Source organism: Crinia signifera, chromosome 9, assembly GCF_055691185.1.
Source record: "Crinia signifera chromosome 9, ASM5569118v1, whole genome shotgun sequence".
Classification (NCBI taxonomy): Eukaryota; Metazoa; Chordata; class Amphibia; order Anura; family Myobatrachidae; genus Crinia; species Crinia signifera.
Genome location: NC_139225.1, coordinates 3,931,417 through 3,951,325, shown reverse-complemented (window position 1 = coordinate 3,951,325; position 19,909 = coordinate 3,931,417). Strand labels below are relative to the sequence as shown.

The 19,909-nt window shown below is 48.7% G+C and overlaps 1 protein-coding gene across 1 annotated transcript in view; it reads left to right on the top strand.

Moving 5' to 3' along the window:
- Positions 1–19,909, top strand: part of DDX31 (DEAD-box helicase 31) — a 73,141-nt gene that overhangs the window by 21,319 nt on the left and 31,913 nt on the right. The window contains exons 9-14 of the mRNA XM_083160928.1: positions 3,867–3,931; positions 4,135–4,254; positions 5,783–5,889; positions 6,678–6,901; positions 8,642–8,791; positions 17,555–17,614. Coding sequence (XP_083017054.1) covers positions 3,867–3,931; positions 4,135–4,254; positions 5,783–5,889; positions 6,678–6,901; positions 8,642–8,791; positions 17,555–17,614 — 726 coding nt within the window. The remainder of the gene's footprint in view (positions 1–3,866; positions 3,932–4,134; positions 4,255–5,782; positions 5,890–6,677; positions 6,902–8,641; positions 8,792–17,554; positions 17,615–19,909) is intronic.

Genomic DNA, 19,909 nt, shown 5'->3' with positions numbered 1-19,909 from the left:
AGAGAGTGACACGATGGTGCATCTATTTACACCAGATTCCTCCTGCGGCATTAGCATATTCACTGTACGGTATAGCACAGCCGTTCCTTGCACCATCCTGCGGCATTAGCTGTACGGTATAGCACAGCCGTTCCCTTGCACCATCCTGCGGCATTAGCTTTACGGTATAGCACAGCCGTTCCCTTGCACAATCCTGCGGCATTAGCTTTACGGTATAGCACAGCCGCTCCCTTGCACCATCCTGCGGCATTAGCTGTATGGTATAGCACAGCCGTTCCCTTGCACCATCCTGCGGCATTAGCTATACGATATAGCACAGCCGTTCCCTTGCACCATCCTGCGGCATTAGCATATTAGCTGTACGGTATATCACAGCCGTTCCCTTGCACCATCCTGCGGCATTAGCTGTATGGTATAGCACAGCCGTTCCCTTGCACCATCCTGCGGCATTAGCTGTATGGTATAGCACAGCCGTTCCCTTGCACCATCCTGCGGCATTAGCTGTATGGTATAGCACAGCCGTTCCCTTGCACCATCCAGCGGCATTAGCATATTAGCTGTACGGTATATCACAGCCGTTCCCTTGCACCATCCTGCGGCATTAGCTGTATGGTATAGCACAGCCGTTCCCTTGCACCATCCTGCGGCATTAGCTTTACGGTATAGCACAGCCGTTCCCTTGCACAATCCTGCGGCATTAGCTTTACGGTATAGCACAGCCGCTCCCTTGCACCATCCTGCGGCATTAGCTGTATGGTATAGCACAGCCGTTCCCTTGCACCATCCTGCGGCATTAGCTATACGATATAGCACAGCCGTTCCCTTGCACCATCGAGCGGCATTAGCATATTAGCTGTACGGTATATCACAGCCGTTCCCTTGCACCATCCTGCGGCATTAGCTGTATGGTATAGCACAGCCGTTCCCTTGCACCATCCTGCGGCATTAGCTGTATGGTATAGCACAGCCGTTCCCTTGCACCATCCTGCGGCATTAGCTGTATGGTATAGCACAGCCGTTCCCTTGCACCATCCAGCGGCATTAGCATATTAGCTGTACGGTATATCACAGCCGTTCCCTTGCACCATCCTGCGGCATTAGCTGTATGGTATAGCACAGCCGTTCCCTTGCACCATCCTGCGGCATTAGCATATTAGCTGTACGGTATAACACAGCCGTTCTCTTGCACCATCCTGCGGCATTAGCTGTACGGTATAGCACAGCCGTTCCCTTGCACCATCCTGCGGCATAACCTGTATGGTATAGCACAGCCGTTCCCTTGCACCATCCTGCGGCATTAGCTGTACGGTATAGCACAGCCGTTCCCTTGCACAATCCTGCGGCATTAGCTGTACGGTATAGCACAGCCGTTCCCTTGCACCATCCTGCAGCATTAGCTGTATGGTCTAGCACAGCCAATCCCTTGCACCATCCTGCGGCATTAGCTATACGATATAGCACAGCCGTTCCCTTGCACCATCCTGCGGCATTAGCATATTAGCTGTACGGTATATCACAGCCGTTCCCTTGCACCATCCTGCGGCATTAGCTGTATGGTATAGCACAGCTGTTCCCTTGCACCATCGAGCGGCATTAGCATATTAGCTGTACGGTATATCACAGCCGTTCCCTTGCACCATCCTGCGGCATTAGCTGTATGGTATAGCACAGCCGTTCCCTTGCACCATCCTGCGGCATTAGCTGTATGGTATAGCACAGCCGTTCCCTTGCACCATCCTGCGGCATTAGCTGTATGGTATAGCACAGCCGTTCCCTTGCATCATCCAGCGGCATTAGCATATTAGCTGTACGGTATATCACAGCCGTTCCCTTGCACCATCCTGCGGCATTAGCTGTATGGTATAGCACAGCCGTTCCCTTGCACCATCCTGCGGCATTAGCATATTAGCTGTACGGTATAACACAGCCGTTCTCTTGCACCATCCTGCGGCATTAGCTGTACGGTATAGCACAGCCGTTCCCTTGCACCATCCTGCGGCATAACCTGTATGGTATAGCACAGCCGTTCCCTTGCACCATCCTGCGGCATTAGCTGTACGGTATAGCACAGCCGTTCCCTTGCACAATCCTGCGGCATTAGCTGTACGGTATAGCACAGCCGTTCCCTTGCACCATCCTGCAGCATTAGCTGTATGGTCTAGCACAGCCAATCCCTTGCACCATCCTGCGGCATTAGCTATACGATATAGCACAGCCGTTCCCTTGCACCATCCTGCGGCATTAGCATATTAGCTGTACGGTATATCACAGCCGTTCCCTTGCACCATCCTGCGGCATTAGCTGTATGGTATAGCACAGCTGTTCCCTTGCACCATCGAGCGGCATTAGCATATTAGCTGTACGGTATATCACAGCCGTTCCCTTGCACCATCCTGCGGCATTAGCTGTATGGTATAGCACAGCTGTTCCCTTGCACCATCCTGCGGCATTAGCTGTATGGTATAGCACAGCCGTTCCATTGCACCATCCTGCGGCATTAGCTGTATGGTATAGCACAGCCGTTCCCTTGCACCATCCAGCGGCATTAGCATATTTAGCTGTATGGTATAGCACAGCCGTTCCCTTGCACCATCCTGCGGCATTAGCTGTATGGTATAGCACAGCCGTTCCCTTGCACCATCCTGCGGCATTAGCATATTAGCTGTACAGTATATCACAGCCGTTTTCTTGCACCATCCTGCGACATTAGCTGTACGGTATAGCACAGCCATTCCCTTGCACCATCCTGCGGCATTAGCTGTATGGTATAGCACAGCCGTTCCCTTGCACCATCCAGCGGCATTAGCATATTAGCTGTACCGTATAACACAGCCGTTCCCTTGCACCATCCTGCGGCATTAGCTGTATGGTATAGCACAGCTGTTCCCTTGCACCATTCTGCGGCATTAGCTGTACGGTATAGCACAGCCGTTCCCTTGCACCATCCTGCGGCATTAGCTGTACGGTATAACACAGCCGTTCCCTTGCACCATCCAGCGGCATTAGCATATTAGCTGTACGGTATAGCACAGCCGTTCCCTTGCACCATCCTGCGGCATTAGCTGTATGGTATAGCACAGCCGTTCCCTTGCACCATCCTGCGGCATTAGCTGTATGGTATAACACAGCTGTTCCCTTGCACCATCCTGCGGCATTAGCTGTATGGTATAACACAGCCGTTCCCTTGCACCATCCTGCGGCTGTGCTATAGTGTACAACTCTGAATCCAGCCCAACTCTAATGGTCTGGTTCAGTATGATTTATCGATGGTCATTGACCAATAGTCAAAATATCAACACTGTTAAAATATACCGGTAAAAATATGTTCAATTGACCGACATAGTTGACATGCCGACATGTTTCTGTGGGGGTTGACATGGACACCACCTGTGTTCCTCATCGCCACGCATGGAACTATTGGATTACCCCTTTAGGTCCACTGCAGTGGTTACACATGATCAAGTGGCACATGTCACCGTAATGACTGTTGGTATAATGACCATGTCTGTATTTGGACGGTTGGTCAATGGGTGTCTGTATAATGACCATCAGTAAATTGACTGCTACCCCGATGATCTACCCATTCTCTTTACACCAGCGTTCAGCCAGATTGGAAATGGGTCCGGTCCAAGCAGCATTGTTTTGTGACCAGATTATCGGTGCTGGTGATCTAGAAGGCAGGATCACACTGTATCTCTGCAGACCAGGCGGTGTTGGTGGCGCTTGGGGTGGAGTTACAGAGGCCAGGAGGGAAAGGTGTAGGCCGTGAGACTGGATTCTGCCGGGGATATGAATATAAATATAGAGGCAGTGATGTGTAAACCAATGGAAGGAGTTAATCACGTTATTGCTGTGTCTGTTTCCAGCCTTTCACCTGGATTGTGCCTGGAGTCCTGATGGGAGGAGAGAAGCGAAAGTCTGAAAAGGCCAGGTGATGTCATCCTGTAATACTCCCAGCCCTCCCTGGGGTGTCTCCCATGTCCTCCCTGGGGTATCTCCCACTAGCTGCAGATAAATCACATTATTAACCTATGGATAAGCTATATATTCTGTGTGCCTGCGCCACATCTGTCTGTGCAGTACATACTAATTACCATTCCGTTTTGTAACACTTCTTTCTGTTCCTCTGTAAAGGCTACGAAAGGGCATAAATATTCTCATTTCTACTCCGGGGAGACTGGTCGATCATATCAAGTCAACAAAGAGCATTCACTTCACCCGTGTGCGGTGGCTCATAGTGGATGAAGCAGACAGGTAATTGGTTAGCCAGTGTCTGTTACAGTGTTCTGCCATCAGTAATTCACTTATTCGTTTCTATTCAGTATAAAACCACCATTGCTTCTACAGAGCGTCGTCCATTGTCCTGTAGTTTCTCAGAGCACTTTGGTAGGATTCATATGGTAACAGCACAAACCTACTTATATCCTTTATGTTATATTATGGTATCATACATTGTTCACCAGGGCTGCACGTGGCTTAGATATAACATGAGAATTCTGTGGCAGTGTGTAATGAGGGAGCAAGTGAGTCATCCAGCATTCGTGGCCTGCGCCCCTCCCCTAGTTGCGTCCCTGGCTGGGACAGTCGGCTCGTGTAGTAAGAGTGTTTCAAGGCAGTGAGTAATGAGGGCACCGGGAGCCATAGGCATGTGCAGCCCATTTTCTTAGGGGGTGCACCATTGGAGGGGCGTGTCCATCACGTCTACTGGGCGTGTCCATCACCGCCTACTGGGCATCAATGCAAACTAAATAGAAGGTGACTTATTTATGTGTTTGCACTTCAGAATAAATTATTCCCTCCCACGCATACCAGAAAAAGGAACTGTGCAAAAATGTACACTGTAATGCCCATTACACATAATGCCATGCACCGTGATGCCCATTACACATAATGCCATGCACAGTGATGCCCATTACACATAATGCCATGTACCATAATGCCCATTCCACATTAAGCCACACATTGTAATGCCCATTACACATTATGCCATGGTGTGACAATTTATTAAAATATGGACACTAGGGGCAGTGCTGTGGCCCCCTTCTGCTGTGTAAGTGATATCTTTGTTGGCTGTCACATACCGTGAAGTCGGGACTGCCTGGACTGCCTGTCTGGTACTGCTGTACTGGCTGACTCCTTCCTCTGTGTGCGGTGACAGCGCATCTGCCTCCTCCCGGCATTTCCCAGCCGACATCTCAGTCAGGTAGAGCACATCCTGCTGAGAATTGGGCAGAGCTGATCCAGGTCACAGAGGAGGACTGATCGCTCCACCTCTGCTTGGGGCACAGTCGAGTGACACTGGAGAAGACAGCGGCACTGAGGCGCAGTGGAGAGAGGAGAGGGGGCCAGTGGCACGTCCACTCTCCTCCTCGGCTCCTGGAGGAGGGAGGGGGGAAGGCACCCACCCTGACTCGGACCTTGGCCATTTAGCCGCCTGCTGACAAATCGAGTGACACTCTTCTGCTGCTGGTCATTAGGAGGTGCCTGGGCACCCCTGTGCGCACGACTATGCTGGGAGCATGTAGTAGTAGTGTTCCAAGGCAGTGCGTAATGAGTGCTGGGAGCATGTGGCTCATGTCTAGTGAGTTCTGAGACATTGTGGATTTGTAGTGCTTCGTTGCCCCACCTACATGTAGTGGAGGGATGAAAGGCTATTGGCCAGACACTTTTCCCACAAAATAAATCCTCCCCTCTCCTTGCTGCTTTTCAAATCAAATTTAAAGGGGACAATGTGAAAAGTGGAGGGTTACACCTTACTTTAATGGTCTTGTTTTCTGTGCAGGATCCTGGACCTGGGTTTTGAGAAAGACGTCACCACCATTCTTAATGCTCTGAACTCACAGAGTGAACAGAGGCAGAATGTCTTACTGTCGGCCACGCTCAGCCAAGGTAAGGCAGCCTCTATCACCATCCCTTCTTTACCAACATTGTATGTCGGTGCAGGAAACGAGGAGGGTATAGTAAGCCACTGTGGGCTACAGCGTTCACCAGAGATGTGCATGGTTTATTCTTCTATTATGCGTGTAGGGTAATTAAGATGTGGGTGAGAGGGGAGAGAAGACTGCGCCGCAGACCAATAATACTGGTAGTCAGCGGCTGGGTGTGTGGGTACACTACAAATACCCAAAGTTGTGAGCAATAGGGAAACAAGGGGGATGTACACCCGACTTGTTTCGCCAGCAAGGCTTCCTCACACCATCCTGAGGAAGCGTTGCTGGCGAAACTAGTCGATGTTTGTGGAGATCCCGCCAACGCCGTTTGCGCAATACGGCACTGACGGGTAAGTCTGCCGGCAGACCCCCTGTACCCTGGAAACAGCTAATCAAGCTGCACCTGGTTTGCATTTGCATTGGACTCTTTTATGTTTGTCTTGTGACCCCCAGTCCTTATGTATATGTATACCGGTATTAGCTGTTACATTTATATAGCGTAATACTGTAGCATACTATCCTATATAATAATTTTTATCTTAATCATTTTTTACCTTATTATTATAAATACTATTTGCATTTAATATTATTATTGTTCAAATTGCAGACTATAATAAATATCCACTTTTATTTTCACTAAACCACTGTGTACGTAATATTTTTCAGCTTGGAAGTATAGCGCAGGGTGTACATCCCCCTTGTTTCCCTAATTAAGATGTGTTGCTTTGTTTTTGGTTCCCCGTTCAGGAGTGGCCCGTCTGGCTGACGTAAGCTTGCAGAATCCAGTCAGCGTGACTGTCACAGAAGATGCAAGCGCCGATATCGCAGCAGCAGTGCCAACCAACGTGGAGCAGAACCTTACTGACCCTTCTGGCTTTGCCATGCCAGAGCAGCTCCACCAACACGTGGTGGTGGTTCCGAGCAAGCTGAAACTGGTCACATTGTCCGCTTTCATTCTGGGGAAATGGAAGGTAAGATTCCAGACATCTGGCAGGATTATGTTCCGGAAACAAGTATTGCTTCCAGTATCCCAGAGTGTTCCGACTTACAATGGGTATCGATTGGTAGTCGCTTGGAGCTGGCACTTTAAGAATTTTAACTGCTCCTCACCCTCTATACCCCTCCTACAAGCCATAGGGCGATATTGCATCCAATCCTTCCGCATCTGTGCACATTGAATGGGTCCCCGACGCAATGTGCGGGCCCGCTGGTCACATATCGCACTGATAGATATTATGTGCAGTGGAGGGGGTACATTCGGTGGCGTCTGTTAATTAAGAGGGGGCCAGAGGGAGCGTGGGCGGCGATGGAGCATAGCGGTGTGAAGGAGCGCTAGTGGGGGGGTCAGCGGCAGCACTTGGCGGCCCTCTGATTGGCTGAGAGAGAGGGCCATCCAGTGTTTTAAACTTCTTTTTACAAATTCGGACACCGTTGACACCTGCTAGGCTCCTTCACAGTGCTACGTTCCGTCACCGCCCACCACCAGCGATCCCTCCGGCCCCCTCTCCGTTCACATGGTAGTGTATGGGCAACATAAGATAAGTACACTTGCGGGGTGGAGAGGCGGGCAGAGCTGCAGTAGCTTACTAAAATACCACTTGGCTCCCAGCGGCCCTGGCAGTACTTGGAGACACCGGCGGCCATTTTCTTCAACCGCACATGTTACAGGCTGCCGGTTGCGGTAAAAATCGGTAAATTCAGCCGATCTGCAAAAAAAATCGTTCTAGTGTCTGAAGGTGCAAAGTGCCAGCTCCCAGTGACTACCAATCTATACCCATTGTAAGTATCACTCCAGTGTCCCCTGTGAATTCAAAATCCCATTATTTGCTATGTATGTTCCTGCAAGTTTGACCAGTTTTGCTTAAAATGGCTTTAATGGTACCTACGCCAAACCATTGTGTCATTCAAAATGAGGCCATAACTTTCTGCAATAATCTGTAGTTATACATAGAGCGTTATCCGTAGTTTCCCGTTGAGCAGGCCTGTCCAACCTGGTGTGTCAGTGTGATCAGGAACGAAACGCGTTGGTAATATGACTCTATAACGGCATCGCAGAATTGTTAGACCCTTACCTGGAAGGGTGATCTGTCATTTCAAATCTTGCCAGAATATATTGCTATGCTTTCAAAGAAAAAATTATAAAATTTAGATTGTTTTTATAAATTTGATTGGGAACCAAATGTTTTAAAATGTTTTATATAGAAATTCCAAACAAGGGCATAAGAATACCCCAATAATTTTTAAACACTAGGGGTGATATTTAATAGGATGAGAGATTCAGAAAGTGAGAGATTTGGGAAGAAATCTCCAGTTTTTATAAAGCGCCAATCATTTACCCTGCAAAATCAAACTGGTTTTGCAGGGTAAATAATTGCTGCTTTAAAAAAACCCTGGAGATCTGAATCTCTCATCCTATTAAGTCTCGCCCTATGTGTAACAAAGCGTTACTTAAAAGCATCACTAACAGGGGACATTGTGGGAGGAGCTGGTATAACCAGTTAAAAAGGGCGGACCTGTACGTATCCAAGTGAATTGATTGGCTGCCTCCGTATGACACAGCGCAGCCCTTTACATGGCTTTCTCTGTTGTGTTTAATTCATCTATGGGGCATCTATGGGGCATATACATTAAATGCACATCTGTGAGTATATATAAATATATATATTTTGGAAGAGACTTTACAGCCTTTTATTCTTGATCAATTTCTACAGAATGATAAAAAACCGAAGATGATTGTGTTCTTCCCGAGCTGTGAGCTGGTAGAGTTCCACCTGACCCTGCTGAGCAATGTGCTGCCTCTCCGGAGCTGTGGGAAGGATCCCAGGGTGTTCCTGAGGCTGCATGGGAACATGGAACAAGAGGTTGGTGTACTCCTCCCTGTACATAACCGATTCCTTCTCTGTATATACTGTGCAGTTACGCTACTCATAATATGCCATTCATGTGTTACCCTGGCATATATTGCCGTGCACAGTCAGTATAGTGGTGCATACTGTATAGATTCATAATCACTATAGGGATGAATGCTTATGATATATTAGGGAAGATCTATTAACGCATGGAGAGAGATAAAGTACTAACCCATTAGCTTCTATCATTGAAACAATGGAGCTGAATGGCTGGGACTTTATCTCTGAGGTCTGATCTCCCCCAATAATCCATTTACTGTTGTATGCTGTAGGTATTTGGCATAGTCAGTCTACTGTTACATGCTGTGTATATTACATAGTTATTGTACTGGTTTATCTTCTACTGTATTACATAGTCACTGCTCCAGTGTATTCTGTAGTGCACAGGTTCTCAAAGTCGGTCCCCAGACAGTACATGTTTTCCTGGTCACCCGGCAGGTGCATTCATTACTGACCTTTTTAAAAGATCCACAGGTGGAGTTAATTATTTCACTTGATTCTGTGACGAGACCTGCAAAACATGCACTGTGACCGTGAGAACCACTGGTGTTGATTATTACAGTCACTGTGCCGGGGTGTATGTGTGGGATATATGACAGTCACTGTGCTGGTGTGTATGTGTGGGATATATGACACAGTCACTGTGCTGGGGTGTATGTGTGGGATATATGACAGTCACTGCGCTGGTGTGTATGTGTGGGATATATGACACAGTCACTGTGCTGGGGTGTATGTGTGGGATATATGACAGTCACTGTGCCGGTGTGTATGTGTGGGATATATGACACAGTCACTGTGCCGGGGTGTATGTGTGGCATATATGACACAGTCACTGTGCTGGGGTGTATGTGTGGGATATGACACAGTCACTGTGCCGGTGTGTATGTGTGGGATATATGACACAGTCACTGTGCTGGGGTGTATGTGTGGGATATGACACAGTCACTGTGCTGGTGTGTATGTGTGGGATATATGACAGTCACTGTGCCGGTGTGTATGTGTGGGATATATGACACAGTCACTGTGCCGTTGTGTATGTGTGGGATATATGACAGTCACTGTGCCGGTGTGTATGTGTGGGATATATGACACAGTCACTGTGCTGGTGTGTATGTGTGGGATATATGACACAGTCACTGTGCTGGGGTGTATGTGTGGAATATATGACACAGTCACTGTGCTGGTGTGTATGTGTGGGATATATGACACAGTCACTGTGCTGGTGTGTATGTGGGGGATATATGACAGTGACTGTGTTGTTGTGTATGTGTGGGATATATGACACAGTCACTGTGCTGGGGTGTATGTGTGGGATATATGACAGTCACTGTGCTGGGGTGTATGTGTGGGATATATGACACAGTCACTGTGCCGGTGTGTATGTGTGGGATATATGACACAGTCACTGTGCTGGTGTGTATGTGTGGGATATATGACAGTCACTGTGCTGATGTGTATGTGTGGGATATATGACGCAGTCACTGTGCTGGGGTGTATGTGTGGGATATATGACACAGTTACTGTGCTGGTGTGTATGTGTGGGATATATGACACAGTCACTGTGCTGGTGTGTATGTGTGGGATATATGACACAGTCACTGTGCTGGGGTGTATGTGTGGGATATATGACACAGTCACTGTGCTGGTAAGTATGTGTGGGATATATGACACAGTCACTGTGCTGGTAAGTATGTGTGGGATATATGACACAGTCACTGTGCTGGGGTGTATGTGTGGGATATATGACACAGTCACTGTGCTGGGGTGTATGTGTGGGATATATGACAGTCACTGTGCTGTTGTGTATGTGTGGGATATATGACACAGTCACTGTGCTGGGGTGTATGTGTGGGATATATGACACAGTCACTGTGCTGGTGTGTATGTGTGGGATATATGACAGTCACTGTGATGTTGTGTATGTGTGGGATATATGACACAGTCACTGTGCTGGGGTGTATGTGTGGGATATATGACACAGTCACTGTGCTGGGGTGTATGTGTGGGATATATGACACAGTCACTGCGCTGGTGTGTGTGTGGGATATATGACACAGTCACTGTGCTGGGGTGTATGTGTGGGATATATGACAGTCACTGTGCTGGGGTGTATGTGTGGGATATATGACACAGTCACTGCGCTGGTGTGTGTGTGGGATATATGACAGTCACTGTGCTGGGGTGTATGTGTGGGATATATGACAGTCACTGTGCTGGGGTGTATGTGTGGGATATGTGACACAGTCACTGTGCCGGTGTGTATGTGTGGGATATATGACAGTCACTGTGCTGTTGTGTATGTGTGGGATATATGACACAGTCACTGTGCTGGGGTGTATGTGTGGGATATATGACACAGTCACTGTGCCGGGGTGTATGTGTGGGATATATGACACAGTCACTGCGCTGGTGTGTATGTGTGGGATATATGACACAGTCACTGTGCTGGGGTGTATGTGTGGGATATATGACAGTCACTGTGCTGGGGTGTATGTGTGGGATATATGACAGTCACTGTGCCGGTGTGTATGTGTGGGATATATGACAGTCACTGTGCTGGGGTGTATGTGTGGGATATATGACACAGTCACTGTGCTGGGGTGTATGTGTGGGATATATGACACAGTCACTGTGCCGGTGTGTATGTGTGGGATATATGACACAGTCACTGTGCCGGTGTGTATGTGTGGGATATATGACACAGTCACTGTGCTGGTGTGTATGTGTGGGATATATGACAGTCACTGTGCTGGTGTGTATGTGTGGGATATATGACACAGTCACTGTGCTGGGGTGTATGTGTGGGATATATGACACAGTCACTGTGCTGGGGTGTATGTGTGGGATATATGACACTGTGCTGGTGTGTATGTGTGGGATATATGACGCAGTCACTGTGCTGGGGTGTATGTGTGGGATATATGACACAGTCACTGTGCTGGGGTGTATGTGTGGGATATATGACACAGTCACTGTGCTGATGTGTATGTGTGGGATATATGACAGTCACTGTGCTGATGTGTATGTGTGGGATATATGACGCAGTCACTGTGCTGGGGTGTATGTGTGGGATATATGACAGTCACTGTGCTGGTGTGTATGTGTGGGATATATGACGCAGTCACTGTGCTGGGGTGTATGTGTGGGATATATGACGCAGTCACTGTGCCGGTGTGTATGTGTGGGATATATGACGCAGTCACTGTGCCGGGGTGTATGTGTGGGATATGACACAGTCACTGTGCCGGGGTGTATGTGTGGGATATATGACGCAGTCACTGTGCTGGGGTGTATGTGTGGGATATGACGCAGTCACTGTGCTGGGGTGTATGTGTGGGATATATGACGCAGTCACTGTGCTGGGGTGTATGTGTGGCATATATGACGCAGTCACTGTGCCGGGGTGTGTGTGTGGCATATATGACGCAGTCACTGTGCCGGGGTGTGTGTGTGGCATATATGACGCAGTCACTGTGCCGGGGTGTATGTGTGGGATATATGACGCAGTCACTGTGCTGGGGTGTATGTGTGGGATATATGACGCAGTCACTGTGCTGGGGTGTATGTGTGGGATATATGACGCAGTCACTGTGCTGATGTGTATGTGTGGGATATATGACAGTCACTGTGCTGATGTGTATGTGTGGGATATATGACGCAGTCACTGTGCTGGGGTGTATGTGTGGGATATATGACGCAGTCACTGTGCCGGTGTGTATGTGTGGGATATATGACGCAGTCACTGTGCCGGGGTGTATGTGTGGGATATATGACGCAGTCACTGTGCCGGTGTGTATGTGTGGGATATATGACGCAGTCACTGTGCCGGGGTGTATGTGTGGGATATGACACAGTCACTGTGCCGGGGTGTATGTGTGGGATATATGACGCAGTCACTGTGCTGGGGTGTATGTGTGGGATATGACACAGTCACTGTGCTGGGGTGTATGTGTGGGATATATGACGCAGTCACTGTGCCGGGGTGTATGTGTGGCATATATGACGCAGTCACTGTGCCGGGGTGTATGTGTGGGATATATGACACAGTCACTGTGCTGGTGTGTATGTGTGGGATATATGACACAGTCACTGCGCTGGTGTGTATGTGTGGGATATATGACACAGTCACTGTGCTGGGGTGTATGTGTGGGATATATGACAGTCACTGTGCTGGGGTGTATGTGTGGGATATATGACAGTCACTGTGCTGGGGTGTATGTGTGGGATATATGACACAGTCACTGCGCCGATGTTTGCCTAGGCATTGGCATTTCTGAATTGAGTACAATGGCCAATTGCCTTCCTGGAGCGCCGCATTGGAGTAGCAGCCTCCGTAAAGGTTCCTGCACATGCGATAATTACTTGACCCCTGCCAGGATATCCTCCTTCTGGAACAGCTACAGCTGTGTACACACAGAGCGATAGGATCACTGGCGATATATTGCTCAGCAATCATATTGCTCAGTGTCCCGTTTTCATCAGCGACCAGAGATGGTCATGATGAAAATGTCACACTGCCGGGAGAAGTCACTGGTCCAGCGACCATTAAGGGACAAAAAATGGGAGCGCGCACCCGACGATTTATCGCCAGTGCACACACTAATCCCTGGCAATATGGTCGCTCAGCGATTTTTGCCCGTGTGTGCACAGCTTAAAGCAGGGGTGGGGAACCTTTTTTCTACTGAGGGCCATTTGGAAAATTTGAAAACCCTTCGGGGGCCATATAAAAATGATCAATTATCGGCATATACGCGTGGGCATTATACACACGGGTAGCGGCATATACATGTGGGCATTATACACAGGGCACCGGCATATACGCGTGGGCATTATACACACGGGTAGCGGCATATACATGTGGGCATTATACACAGGGCAGCGGCATATACATGTGGGCATTATACACAAGGGCAGCGGCATATACATGTGGGCATTATACACAAGGGCAGCGGCATATACATGTGGGCATAATACACAAGGGCAGCGGCATATACATGTGGGCATAATACACAAGGGCAGCGGCATATACATGTGGGCATAATACACAAGGGCAGCGGCATATACATGTGGGCATTATACACAGGGCACCGGCATATACATGTGGGCATTATACACACTGGCAGCGGCATATACATGTGGGCATTATACACAAGGGCACCGGCATATAGATGTGGGCATAATACACAAGGGCACCGGCATATACATGTGGGCATTATACACACTGGCAGCGGCATATACATGTGGGCATTATACACAGGGCAGCGGCATATATATGTGGGCATTATACACACGGGCAGTGGCATATACATGTGGGCAGAGACACCATAAAAAGTGACAGTGTGGAGGAAGGGGGGGGGGGGTGTCACCCCCAAACAGATTTATGTGATTATGTCTGATTATGAGAATCAGACATAATCACATTAACCTGTTTGGGGGTGAATCCAGGGGTAAATGACAACCCCTGGATGTGTCAGTCACTGGGGAAGGGAGGGTGAGAGAAGCAGCATTGGCGGGCGCACATCTTCCCCGCCACCCGCCCGGCTATATTACTGATTAATCAGCTGCCCGCCCGCCTATATAACTGATGTATTATCAGCCGCCCGCCTGCCCCTATATTACTGATGTATTATCATCATCCGCCCGCCCTCCCTCCTATATTACATACCAGGCGACGGGGATGGCTGCTGCTGCTGCCGCCGGGGAGATGTGTAGAAGACGCGCCCGTCTTATGCACATCTCCCCGGCGGCAGCAGCAGCAGCCATCCCCGGCGGCTGGTATGAAATATAGGCGGCCGGGCGGATGATACTTCTTTAATATAGGCAGGCGGGCGGCTGTAATATAGGCAGACGGGCGGGCCGGACATACTGGGTGCGGGGGGCCGTATCCGGCCCGCGGGCCGGAGGTTCCCCACCCCTGGCTTAAAGAAACCTCCACTGGCGTTGCAGTAGTGATCCTGGCTGCAGGGTTACCTTTCGGGAGGAGATTGTAACGCCCAAAAAGCCCTACAGGATTTGATCACAGGTGAAAAATTTCCTATTAGTCTCAAATCTCCCATAGGTGTTTAATTTTCTAAACTTTGACATTTTAGAAGAATCAGACCATCACCGTGTCCCTACTATGTTTGCCTAATATTCATATTCCATCCTGACCTTTCTGGAGCTAATGTGGGATGCAGTCAAAATCCCGACACGGTCAAAATCCCGACATATAGAATGTAGACAGGTGAAAAATTCAACATGACTTTCGGTCGCGAGGTCGACATGGGTTTTTTCAGGGTTTTTTTGAGCCGACATGTGCCGACAGGCGGTATTTCATGCCCTACCATCCACTAGGGCGTGGTGGGAGAATAAAATAGTGTGCCGAGCGCAGTGAGGCACCGTGCCCGAAGCATCGCGAGCGACGCAAGGGGCTGCGGTTGACTTCCAACTGTGTCCATGTCTACTGTGTCGACATTCGGGTAAAAAAAAACAGTGAAAAAAAACCCATGTTGGCCGAAAGTCATGTCGACTTTTTCACCTGTCTACATTCTATATGTCGGTATTTTGACCATGTCTGGATTTTAAATGTCGGGATTTTGACCATGTCGGCATTTTGACCGTCGGGATTTCATGCCGAATCCTCTAATGTACAGTAGGTGGATCTCCCCAACTAAGGTCAAGCTGAAATGATGTCATAAGATGCTCCCTGTTTAATAAGATCTATAAATAAGTCTAGGCTTACTCTGCGCTGTGATGGCCATGGGGAAATCAGGGCCGCTGGCTCCCAGCAGCCAGACCCGCCTGCACTTTTTGGCAACACTCCCAGAAAACACTGAGGTGCCGCCCACAAATGCCTCGTGCCTGTCAATCAGCCAGCATACGGCTGTGGCCTCACCCATACACACTGCGAACCTCCGGTAACCGCAGCCATGTGTAGATATTGGAATTGGGCAAATCTTCCCTTCTCTGCAATGCTGATCCACCAATTGGCAGGTGTGGATGGGAAGTCGTTGTGCAAATTATATCCTATTACAAATACCTAAATTATTTTCATGATTCACTGATTGAGACATCAGGGAACCCGGGAATGGCCCCAATAGCTGTCTGACATAAGGGCCCATCATTGTAAAAAAAGAAGTTAAAAACAGGGATCCTGGACTGATATTTTTGTGTCAGAATAGTTTTTGCGCAGAGATTATGGCGCAGCGCGGTGAATACGTATCTGTGAGTTCATTTTGCTGTGAGCTCCGCAGGTGCGTAGAATGTTCTACCTGAATAAAGTTATGGCAGTACAGCACAGTGAACACTGTATAAATAATAGTGCAGTGGGCGAGCACATGGTCATTCCCATTCTCCATACCTAGCAGCAGACAATACGTGTCACACTGTGCATACACAATAAGGCTCCCCACAAGCAGCAGGCCTGCTCCTGTTTGTGTGCTGTTCCTGTGCAGCCGGCTCCTTTCTCTCTGCCTCCCAAGAGCGCTCGTATTTGGGCTAATCCTCTCCTGACCAGCTGCTGATGGCAACGGCAGCGGCCGCAATGGCTGCCTCCCAGGGAGCACAGGGCTTGGGGGGCAATTAGTTCCTGGTGTCCTCATATTAGGAGCATTAATGAACTAAACAGCAACTCCCAGATGGTGGCACTCCACTTCACGTTTGCAGCAAATTGATAATATCCTCCATCTCCTGTTATTATAGGTTGCTGCCCCCCCCCCCCCCCCCCCCCCCCCTCCTCCCCGGGCCAAACCCTCGGCGATTGAAAGGGACATTGCTTGTTTAGGACAAAAGCACAAATCATCCCAGTAACCGGATCTCTTTAATCTCCCTAGCAGGGGATGGTGGAGGGCACACGCTGGCGTTACCTAGATTTAGGCAGTAATAGTTTCTGCGTTTTAACCCTTTTGTTGCAGAAGCCAATTGGACATTCCCAAATAAGCCTAGAGTGAGGGACCACAATATCAATGCAGCTTGTCCGATTTTATCCGGGAGAACAAGCAATCCGAAGCACTGGGTCATACGGGAAGCACGAACCAGCTCCAATTCTGTGTGGTCAATTGTAGTCATTGTTCTCCTGTGTTTGCCATCCATTCTGATCAACACCTCCCTAGTTCTCAATCTAAATGACTGTAGCTGGGCATCCGAATCAACGCATACATACACAGGAGCCGGTATAGGTGGTCACCCGCCTAGAATCCTGTGCACCTGCAGTTTGGGTTGTATTCCCCTTGGAACATTACCCTTGAGTTACATCAGATGGAACTGCACTTATCGCTGTGTGCCTTGGTGCACAGCTACAGTGGTTCCCTATAATAAAATCTAATTGGATTGATACATTTTGATGAGGACAGTCAGAAATCCCCTGATCGGTGGTTGACTGCAATCATTATGTGCTCACAGTCTGATTGCTTCATTCGTGCCCCCTCGAGAGACTGGTCTCACCCGACTGGCACACAAAAGTAATTAACTAATGACCACCCACTGATCCACACCTATGAATTCAGTAGTTGGCCTGCTTCAGCCACGGAGACCTTACCTGGCGATACTGAGGGCACTGTGTTATCTGTCATCTGACGCGCCTTACTTTGTGGTTGTAGTTGGTAAATGTGTGTTCTGGTAATAAAACCTTCCCATCAGTCACTGGTTAATGTACACACTTGTCTTTCTGTACTATCGGGACCGCAATGTCTCTGCTAATCCAATTATCTTTCATTTTCTCTGCTTTCTGGATTACAGGAAAGGACGGAGGTGTTCCAGCACTTTACTCAGGCCAAGGCGGGTATACTGCTGTGTACGGTGAGTAACTTGCTCATTATATGAAGTACAGAGAGGTTGGGAAGATTCCATAAAAGGCAGACAGATCTCTGGCTGTGTGTGGGGTGTACCAACGGTGAGATTTTGACTAGAAGGTCAACCAAAATCTCCCTATCTGCTTAAGGCCCATGCACACTGGGCAACTTTCAGCTCAAAGCCGCCCAGTGTGTATGCCCCGGCTATAAACGCTGCTGCGCGCTCCTGCATCATGGCTGGGAAAGCCGGTCATCTGCTGGTATTACTTTGAGGACGGCTTTGCATAGATCTGTGCAATGCAACGCCGTCCTCTCCCCTCCGTCGGCGCCGGGCAGGGGGAAAGCTGCTCAGTGTGTATGCACTGAGCGGCTTTTCCCCGCAGGGATGAACGCGATCATCGCTGTCCATACACGCTGGGCATAGTCGCCCAGTGTGTATGGACCTTTAGTAAATATTGTCTAGCATAGTAATGATAGTCTACAATCTAGTCAAAATTGCCTGCACAGTCAATCTAATGCTGTGTACACACATATATCCCCACAATCATATTGCTTAGTGTCTCCTTTTCATCAGCGATGAAAAGGAGACACTGCTACGGGGCGGAGGGGGACCGCAGCAGCAGCAGACGTTGCTGCTGTCACTTTGATGGGAGGAGGGAGGGAGCAGCGGCACGGGGCTGGGGAGATCAACGCTGATCTCCCGGCACAGCGATCGCCGGGGAAAGCCGCTGGTCGCAGGAGCATGCTTCTGCGACCAGCGACTATTAGGCAGTGCACACGGGTGCGCGCAGCTGGCGATTTTATCGCCAGCTGCGCTCCAAATCACTGGCAATATGGTCGCTCAGCGACCATATTCCCAGCGATTTTACATGAAATTGCACCCGTGTGTACTCACCTTTAGACATAATCGCTTAGTCAAAATCTCATCTAGTTCATCTAGCCAAAATCTGTCAAAATTGTCCATTAGAAAAAATCTCCCTGTTTGTACACCCCTTTAGTTTTCAACATAGGTTGACAAGTTAAAGCGCTTTCTCATAAAAGAATAACAGGGGCTCAGACGCCGATTCTCACCTGATCACGCGGCTGCGAATTCGCAACGGCCCGTTAAGACTAAATCTATTTGCAGCCCAGCGAGTATGTATAAAACCCATGGTAACTGGCTCACCATCTAATGAATTTTACACTGAGCGCAAGTCATCGCAGGCGCAGCGTAGCCCTGCACTTAATCGATGCTGCGATGAGAACAGGCATATCCATCCTGCTTCTGATGTCACGCACCCTCCCCAATAGGTGGCACGCCTAGCGTTTTGGCGCGCCTATGTTTTTATTATCACTCCCACTAAACCCCCGCTGTTGACTCCTACTTCCTGTCAGTCATCTCGTGATCGGCCAGCGATCAGAAAAAATAGCAAGAGTTCATCGCTAAATCTTGTTATATTTTGATAGCGATACTGGAGACTTTTTTTTTTAACCAAAAAACATCAATTTAAAAAAAAAGTCTTCCTCATGTTAAGTTTAACAAAAATTTATATGATACATATGGATTCTCTCCCCCTAAATGGAGGACCACCTGTCACTTGGAGACCCATCAGCCAGTCAGAGAGCACCACGTAGTAGGGCTCTCTTGATTGGCCAAACAGTCACTCAAGCGGAGCCCATATGTTTCTATGGGGAAAGGAAAAAAATCTCCAGAGAAGTTTGTGTGGGAAAATGCGGTTCTCCACAAAGGTTAACCCTTTGAGCGCCGAGTGAATGTGTCCTAATATAGGAAATATAATCTTTTTTTACACAATTTATATAACAAATAAACAGGCTAAAACACGGGCGCTTAGTATATTTAGCCCTCATTATCCATAGTAGTGTGTGTCTGCTGGTACATGTAGTGCAGACAGCCCTCTATAACTCATCCACAGTGCTTATTAGGAGCACTGCTTGGACCTTGAGGCCTGGAGGACGTCGGAGCCGGAGTATTTGATAGCAGTGACTCCTTTACCCTGTCCGGATCCTGCATGCCCTTCATATCCCCTCCGCTGGCAGGAGATGGCTGAGTTTAATATAACTCCTCCACAGCCCTGGCACACTTCAGCGGCAGCCAGTTTGTGGCCGAAGTCACTGCAGCCAGTACAGAAGGCTGCACAATTAGCTTCCTAATAGTGGCAGCTGTTGATGGGAGAATGTGTGAAGCTTGGAGCATCCTGCCCACCACCAACTTGTAAATTACAGCTATCTGGAGTAATTAGTGGCGAAAACAGCTTAGCCGACTGCAGAAGGGGGGAGGAGCTTTCCATTAACCATGTCCGGG